Raw genomic sequence first — 9,320 nt, 5'->3', positions numbered from 1 at the left:
GCCTTAGCCGGTTGAGCTATAGGCGTCGAGCCTTTTAGTTATTTTAGAGTATATTCTAACTTACTGCTGATTATAGCCACTTTGTTGTGCTATCAAATATTGTTTAATTCTAGTTAACTATATTTTTGCAGACCATTAAGCACCCCCTCACATTATCCCCTGATCCCCTCCTACCTTCCCAACCTCTGGTTACCATCATTCTATTCTGTCTCCATAAGGTTAATGGTTTATAATATTTAGCTCCAACATATGAGTGAGAACAAGTAAGATTTATCTTTCTTTCTTTCTTTGTTTTAGAGATTCTCACTCTGTTGCACAGGCTTCAGTTCTGTTGCATCAGCCTAACTCACAGAAACCTCAAACTCCTGACCTCGGGTAATCCTCCCACCTTGGTCTCCCAGAACACTAGGATTATAAGGTGTGAGCCACCATGCCCAGCTGAGATTTGTCTTTCAGTGCCTGGTTTATTTCACGTAACATAATTGTTTCCTAGTTCCATCCATGCTGTTGCAAATGGAAGGATTTCATTCTTTTTTTTTGTGGCTACATAATATTCCATTGTGTGTATGTACCACAATTTTGTTATTCATTCACCTGTTGATGGACACTTAGGTTTATTTACAAATCTTCACTACGGTGAATATAGCAGTAGTAGACACAGGAGTGCAGATAACTTTTCACTATATTAATTCCCCTCCTTTGGATATATACTCACCAGTGGGACTGCTAAATCATATGGTAGATCTTTTAGTTTTTTGTTTGTTTGTTTGTTTTAGAGACAGTGTCTCACTTTATCACCCTCAGTAGAGTGCTATGGCGTCACAGCTCATAGCAACCTCCAACTCCTAGGCTTAGGCGATTCTCTTGCCTTAGCCTTCCAAGTAGCTGGGACTACAGGCGCCTGCCAGAATGCCTGGCTATTTTTTTGCTGCAGTTTGGCTGGGGCCAGATTTGAACCTGTCATCCTCGGTATATGGGGCCGGTGCCCTACCCACTAGGCCACAGGCGCCGCATTGGTTTTTAGTTGTTTGAGACACCTCCATACTGTTCTCCATAGTGGTTGCTAAACATACTTCTACTGTGAATTTTTGCCACAGAGGTATTAAAAATAAAGAATATTATAGAAACATGGAAAAATATTTATGATAAAAATATTTATGATATTTGTGATAAAACAGTATCCCCTCCTACAATTATAACTAGAGAAATGTATATACAGAGTCAAACATTAAAAGGGAATGTAAAAAAGTGAAAATATGTGAAGCTAAGGTACTGGAATTTGAGCTGAGTCACTTTATTCTATCATGTATATAGTATTTTCATTTGTAAAAGGGAGAAAGTTGCCCAGGGGCCATAAGAGGCATGAGAACTGCCTACATTGGGTAATTAGAGTATTTTAAACCTAGATATCTTGTGTCCGTAACTCCTATTTATTAATTTTTTTTTTGAGACAGAGTCTTCATTATGTCGCCCTCAGTAGAGTGCCATAGCGTCACAGCTCACAGCAACCGCAAACCCTTGGGCTTAAGTGATTCTCTTGCCTCTGCCTCTCAAGTAGCTGGGACTACAGGTGCCCACCACAACGCCTGGCTATTTCTTGCTTGTAGTCATCATTGTTGTTTAGCTGGCCTGAACTGGGCTCGAACGCACCAGCCTTGGTGCATGTGGCTGGTGCTGTAATCATTGTGCTATAGGCACCAAGCTGTAACTCCTATATTTTAGTCTGCAGTTATGTGGCAAAGACAACAGACACTTAAGTTCTCTTACCCGTGTCATTCCCCTGTCTTTTTTCTCCTTGCTGTCTCTTTTAGGGGTATCCTTCTTGCTACTTAACTTTCCTTGACTGGTGGGTTTCTTTTCCTTGATCTCTTCTTCTTCAGGTGACCCAGGGTCCTGGGGCACATAGACTTCTTGCTGCAATATAGTTGGAAACAGGTAATCCTACAGAATGTTTCACTTTCCCAGTAATTCTAGGTCTAATGAGTTTCTTTCTAGGCGAAGGAACAGCTCTTTTACTCATAAACTTAAGAGTCCATATCAATCTAAAAACCCACTCCTAGGGGCAGTACACATCTGGGTACTGTACTTACCTGCAATGCCTCAACTCAAGGTACTGATTTTCCATATAGGCAACAGTTCAGATTTCATAGATTTAAAATTTTTTATTTTCATGCAATGAGCATCCACAAAAAATCCAGGAAACAAAATCCTCAAAGTAACAAATGACTGGTGCTTTTCTCAAAAGGATCATTGACAGAATAAACAAAGTCAAAAACACACCTGGGTATTGGGGTCATAATAAGTTCCTGCCAAGGGATCATAGTAGTAGCCAGTAGCAGAATCATATATGTAACAGTCAGATGACGCTAAAGGAATAAAACCAGAGCCAACGTTAGTTGCTACCCAATGAACTCCTTACTGAGGACTTAGCAAGAACAACCTGAGAGTTAGGGTAGGCCAAGACAAATAGGGACAGAATCTGTAGACAATGCTTGCACTGGGTGAGCACCTCAGTATGTCTTCCTAACGTTATGACTACATAGATGTCAAGTAATAAATAGCAAAAAACCCAAAAATGAATAACAGAAAAAAACAAAGGTTACTTACATTGTTGCCCTTGTCGATTTGTATCTGATGACCAGTCTGAATTTCTGCCACCTCCCCTCCTATCCCGGAAATATTTTTTACCCTATCACAGAAAGGCAAGTTTATAATTATAGAGTTATCCAATAGCCATTCACATTTTTTTTTTTTTTTTTGAGACAGAATCTCACTATGTCACCCTAAGTAGAGTGCTGTGGTGGGTGTGTCTGCTCATAGCAACCTCAAACTCTTGGGCTTAAGCCATTCTCTTGCCTCAGCTTCCCAAGCAGCTGGAGCTACAGGCACCTGCTACAATGCCCAGCTATTTTTTTTCTGTTGCAGTTGTCACTGTTGCTTAGCTGGCCCAGGCCAGGATTTGAACCAAGTGCTGGCTCGGTGTATGTGGCTAGCACTGTAACCACTGTGCTATAGCACTGAGCCACCGTTCACCTTAATATTCACCCACTGGAGAAAATTCAAGATCATCCTTATTAGTTACCTAAGAATTTTAACAGAGCACTCCCCACATATTAGAGCCTACCTGATAGTAATGCATGTGGTCAGAATGATCCCCAGAATCATTTCTGCAATAAACAACACAACATATTATGAGTCTGCTACCAAAAGGCACTTGAGGAGTACTTAATCCTATAGACCCTAATGAGAAACTCCTCTTTACCCATTTTGTAGGGAAAGAACCAATCTGGATAGTAAGCAGGTTGGATGGTTCAGATACTCCTAAGGAGAGGAACAGCAGGACTCCTATAAGGCCATTTCTTGGAGCAAAACAATTTTTTGTTGTCAAGACAGAGTCCCACTCTGTTGCCCTGGGTAGAATACAGTGGCATGATTATAGCTCACTGGCCTCAAACTTCTAGGCTCAAGCAATCCACTGGCTTCATCCTCCCAAGTAGCTGGGACTATGAGTACACCTAATTTTTTCTGTCTTGGGTAGATATGGGGTCTTGCTTTTGCTCAGGCTGGTGTCAAACTCTTGAATGGGGGCAATCCTCCCACCTGGTCCTACCAGAATGCCAAAATTATAGGTTATGAGCCTCTGGGCTTGGCCACAAAACAACTATCGAAAGAAAAGTACCAGAGCAAGATCTGCCCTGTATCTGTAAGTCTATTTCTGTGATGCAGCCACCTCTAAGTTACCCTGTGTGGGCCAAGTTGAGTGAAGGAGTAAAGAATTATAATACATTTCCCAGTGCTATGGGGAGATGAATGTGGCCAGGGAAACAAGAAGTCAGGAGAGCATTTTCTTAGGATTCAAAGGGATAAGGATATTGAGAGATTTTTCTACACATCCAAGACAGTACCATCAATTTTTTTTGGTCGGGGGGTGAGGAAAGCTAGAATCTCACTCTGATGCCCAGGCTAGAGGGCCATGGTGTCAGCCTAGCTCAGAGCAACCTCTAACTCCTGGGCTCAAGTTATCCTCCTATGTTAGCCTCCCAAGTACCTGGGACCACAGGTGCTCACAACAATGCATAGCTAATTTTTCTATTTTTCATTTTATTTTTTGAGACACAGTCTTACTATGTTGCTGTGGGTAGAGTGCTATGACATCACAGCTCACAGGAACCTCAAACTCTTGGGCTCAAGTGATCTTCCTATGTTAGCCTCCCTGGTAGCTAGGACTACAGGTGCTCATGACAACGCATAGCTAATTTTTCTATTTTTATTTTTTGAGATGGAGTCTCCCTATGGTTGCCCTGGGTAGAGTACCATGGCGTCACAGTTCACAGCAACCTCAAACTCCTGGGCTTATGCGATTCTCTTGTCTCAGCCTCTGAAATAGCTGGGTCTACAGGTGTCTATCACAACACCTGGCTATTTTTTTGTTGTAGTTGTCATTGTTGTTTTAGCTGGCCTGGCCAGGTTCAAACTCACCAGCTTCAGTGTATGTGGCTGGCACCATAACCACTGTACTACAGGCACAGAGCCTAATTTTTCTATTTTTAGTAGAGATGGATCTCACTCCTGCTCAGGTTGGTCTCCAACTACTGAGCTCAAGCAATCCACACACCTCTGCCTTCCAGAGTGCTAGGATTACACATGTAAGCCACTATGCCCAGCCATGTCTTTTTTTTTTTTCAAAAGCAATGTGGTCTCACCATGTTGCTCAGGTTGGAGTGTAGTGGATATTCACAGGTGTGATTGCCACACAATACAGCCTTGAATTTCTGGCCTGAGTCAACCCCCCATCTCAACCTCCCAGGTAGCTAGGAATATAAGTGCATGCCCCCCATGCCCAGAGATTTAGGACCCAAAGACACCCAGTAGTCAAAAAGGAAAGGAATATATTAACTAGTACTATTATTTAAGAAAGTAAATAATCCTAGAGTCAGAACAAGGCAGGCTTTATAAAAAAAAAAAAAAAAAAAAATATATAAATATACATAAAAGCATATAAATAAATATACATACAAATATATATATATATATTTAAAAATATAAAAGCCTGTATCTGAAGCATGCTGGGAAGATATCACGCCCTGCTGTCTGTCTTTCCAGCCAGGAAAAGGGGTTACCTCCCTAAAATTCAAGTGCCTTCCTTTTTGTGTTAAGTGACTCAAATGTACCCCTCTGTCTTACCTTCGTTTTCCAGTGGCCAGGTTTACAGCTACCATTTTTCCATCAATGCTAAATGGTGGATCGAGGTTCTGCAAGATCTTCACCACACGAAGAGCTTCCTGCAGAGCCAAAGACACACTTGAACTCAAAGAGAAAAAGGCAATGTCCTTTGAAAGAGAATTGAACATGGATATACGGATATACTTCTTAGAAGAGAAATTTACTAAACATTATATTCTGGTCATAACTTTAACAGTAAGAGCATATTAGCAATAGCAGGCAACTTATAATGAAGTACTAATAGGAACTATAGTGATCAGAGTAGATGTCAATTTCATCATAGCTTACTGAAGCCTCAAACTCCTGGGCTCAAGGGATTCCACTGTCTCAGCCTCCTGAGTAGCTAGATAGGTGCATACCACCAACCCTGGCTTGCTTTTTTTTTTTTTTTTTAATATTGTTTGGGATTCATTGAGGGTACAAAGAATTATGTTACACTGATTGCTTCTGTTAGGTAAAGTCCAGCTTGAAATTGTGCCCTAGCCTGGCTAATTTTTAAAAATTTTTGTAAGCCAGGCATGGTGGCTCATGTCTATAATGGAGGAGGGTGGATTGTCTGAGCTCATGAGTTGAAGACCACTTTGAGCCAGAGTGAGACCTTGTCTCTAAAAACCGTCAGGCGTTGTGGCAGGCACCTGCAGTCCCAACTACTTGGGAGGCTGAGGCAAGAGAATCAATTGCTTAAGCCCAAGAGATTGAGGTTGCTATAATCTGTGAAATGACTGCACTCAACAGGGGGCAACAAAGTGAGACTCTGTCTCAAAAAAATAATTTTTTTTAATAAAGTTGGGGCCTTAATATGTTGCCCTGGCTGGCTTGAACGCCTCAACTCAAGCAACCCTCCTATTTTAGCCTCACAAACTTCAGGAATTACAAGAGTAAGTCACCACACCCAGCCTCAAAATCTCTTCTTTTAGGTTGCCACAACTATCATCACATCAGATCCAGTTTACAAAGTCCTGTGTGACTTTTTAGCATGAGATCTAAGAAATACCAGTGATTTCATTACTATCTTTAAATTACTTCCATAGGAAAAAGACCCACAACTAAAAATTCAAGTTATAAGAATCTATTAAATACTTTGAGAAAAAGAAGAAATGTTCTGTTATCAACTATAAAACCATTTGTGGCTGGGGAAAGTAAAAAATCAGGAAATTCACTAAAATTTTGAGGGATTCAATACTGAAATTCTTCACAAATAAGCTGGAAACTATAAATGCTATGGGACAAAAATGAACTGAAAAGCTATACAGATGCATAACTATCAAAGGTAGTCACCTCACCTGAATTGACCATTAAATCCAAAGGAGAACAAGAGGGGTTATGATGCCAGGTAGCACATGAGAATTCAAATGATAAAGTCTCTTAAACCTTTTTTTTTATTTTGGAGACAAAGTCTCACTTTTTTGCCCTCAGTAGAATGCTGTGGCATCATAGCTCACAGCAACCTCAAACTCTTGGGCTCAAGAGATTGTCTTGCTTCAGCCCCCCAAGGAGCTAGGACTACAGGTACCCACCACAATACCCAGCTATTTTTAGAGACGAGGTCTCGATCTGGCTCAGGCTGGTCTCAAACCTGTGACATCAGACAATCTACCAACCTTGGCCTCCCAGAGTGCTAGGACTGTAGGCATGAGCCAACCCTCCTGGCTCTTAAACCTTTTTGAGGGTTCTTTAGACATTTTTCCCTACACCATTCCAAGGTAGAGGAAACTTACCGCATGGGAGTCGAGGTCAATAAAGCCATAGGTGTGGCCCATAGGGCCTGTTCTGTTCTTGATGATACGGACATTAGCAGTAGTAAGGTGGACATAGGGCTCTAGGACTTCCACTATTACTTCAGGAGGAGTGGAACGATAAATGCGTTTTAGCATGATTGCTGAATGAATCAAGCATAAATGGGAGAGAATGAAGAAAAAAGAAAGTTGAATTTCTAAAGTTGTAAAAGTCTGTTTTCTTTCTAACTGCAGATGCTAGGGCTAGTTCTATAAAGAAATACTAGAGAAATCCTACATGCTTTTCCTTCTTTTCCTTTTGTATTTATTTTTATTTTTTAAAAAACAGAGTCTGGCTCTATTACCTAGGCTGGCAGGCAACAGTCTCATCATTGCTCAATGAAACGTCAAACTCTTGGGCTCAAGGAATCCTCCTGCCTCAGCCTCTAGAGTAGCTGGGACTTTAAGTATGTGCTGCCATGCCTGGCTAATTTTTCTATTTTTTGTAGAGACAGGGTCTTGCTCAGGCCTCAAACTCCTGGCCTCATCCAATCCCCTGGCTTGGCCTCCCAAAGTGCTAGAATTACAGGCATGAGCCACCATGTCTGGCCTACATGCTTTTCATTACCAACTTAGAAGTCTAAAATCGTTCTTTACTGCATTTATAGAGCAATTTGCTATTTGGAAGATGTAGATTCTGTCAACTAATACCAAAAAAGCCATAGAAAGTAATGGCTCCTATAACCAGGTGATACACAGTTCTAGTAGGGTATGGGGAAGCAGCTAGTTCCCAGCCATAACATGGGCCCATCCATACTTTAGTTGTCATGGTCACAGTCTAGTATATGCCCTCACAAGCCACTTACTTTTGCTCTCTGCATCCTGGCGTGTCTCTCCAGACCACAGCTCCTTCTCTCGGTCTCTTCGGAAGGTGAGCCCTTCTCTTCGAGGAGGCTGATACCTTTCTGTTTCTCTCTTCTGATGTCCCAAGCGTGATTCTTGTCCTTCTTCCCTCTTCCTAGGTTCAGGTTCCTTATCAGCTGGTCTTAGGGGCTGACTGGACTGTTTTTCCAATGATGCTGGTATGGATGTTTTCTGAGGCTGAGGGTAGGTTATTAATTCTTGCTTGGTCTCTGTTGCTAAGGGAACACAAACAGAATCTCTAGAAGCTTTATTTAAAAAAAAAATAATGCACTGTCTCCAACTCTTCCTTATCTGACACCAAATACCTATACTGAAATAGTTTTTTTTTTTTCTTGCAGTTTTTGGCCAGGGCTGGGTTTGAACCTGCCACCTCCTGCATATGGGGCCGGAGCTCTACTCCTTTGAGCCCCAGGCGCTGCCCTATACTGGAATACTTTTAATATTGTCTCAGAAATATCTACCAAAAATTCTCTAACAAAGTTCCTGACAAAAAACTTTAATTTAAGCAAAGCTAAAGAGACAACATAAGGAATGGTTCACAGAAAAAAAAAAGCTCACAGAAGAAACTACCCAAACATTTTAATCTTACAATGTTTCGACTTATTATACATTTAAATATAATAAATCCTTCATGAGCTCTAGAACTATTCTATCCAATGGTAAGAACATATTTGGGTACAAAATCACCAAAGCTATTACTTTTTTCTTTTTTATTAAATCATAGTTGTGTACATTAATGCAATCATGGGGTACAATGTACTAGTTTTATATGCAATTTGAAAGGTTTTCATCAAACTGGTTAACATAGCCTTCATGGCATTTTCTTTCTTTCTTTTTTTTGTAGGGACAGAATCTCACTTTATTGCCCTCGGTAGACTGTCAATGGTCTCACACAGTTCACAGCAACCTCCAGATCCTGGGCTTAGGCGATTCTCCTGCCTCAGCCTACCAAGTAGCTGAGACTAGAGGCACCCGCCACAGCGCCTGGCTATTTTTTTGTTGCAGTTCGTCCAGGGCCGGGTTTGAACCAGCTACCTTTGGTATATGGGGCTGGTGCCCTACTCACTGAGCTACAGGTGCTGCCCACATGGCATTTTCTTAAAGCTATGGCCTTTGCTAGAGGTTAAAAGCATATCCCAAACATATGTTGAAGAGCCTTGCTTATTCCATCAGTACAGAAATAAAACAGCTGTCTCAAATTCTGTAAGACCTCAGACCCTTCTTCTCTGGCAAAGCTGGGAATAGACCTACCTGCACACATTTTTGAGACAGAGTGTCACTCTGTTACCCTGGTTAGAGTGCTGTGGCATCATAGCACACAGCAACCTCAGACTCGGGCTCAAGCAAATTCTCTTGCCTCAGCCTCCCTTTGTGCTAGAATTACAGGCATGCACTGTGCCTGGTCCCCAAATCATTTATTAACAGGTCCCATGAAATAGGATATCAAATTGTACTTGT

At 41.4% G+C, this 9,320-nt stretch overlaps 1 protein-coding gene across 1 annotated transcript in view; it reads right to left on the bottom strand.

The window, feature by feature from the left end:
- Positions 1–9,320, bottom strand: part of RBM6 (RNA binding motif protein 6) — a 139,902-nt gene that overhangs the window by 17,482 nt on the left and 113,100 nt on the right. The window contains exons 9-15 of the mRNA XM_023519520.1: positions 7,805–8,107; positions 6,942–7,102; positions 5,185–5,282; positions 3,125–3,167; positions 2,608–2,689; positions 2,281–2,366; positions 1,768–1,914 (exon numbers count right to left, since the gene is read on the bottom strand). Coding sequence (XP_023375288.1) covers positions 1,768–1,914; positions 2,281–2,366; positions 2,608–2,689; positions 3,125–3,167; positions 5,185–5,282; positions 6,942–7,102; positions 7,805–8,107 — 920 coding nt within the window. The remainder of the gene's footprint in view (positions 1–1,767; positions 1,915–2,280; positions 2,367–2,607; positions 2,690–3,124; positions 3,168–5,184; positions 5,283–6,941; positions 7,103–7,804; positions 8,108–9,320) is intronic.

Source organism: Otolemur garnettii, unplaced genomic scaffold, assembly GCF_000181295.1.
Source record: "Otolemur garnettii isolate 467f Iridium unplaced genomic scaffold, OtoGar3 scaffold00179, whole genome shotgun sequence".
NCBI lineage: Eukaryota > Metazoa > Chordata > Mammalia > Primates > Galagidae > Otolemur > Otolemur garnettii.
The sequence above is the reverse complement of the archived record's forward strand: the minus strand, read 5'-3'. Positions and strand labels throughout refer to the sequence as shown.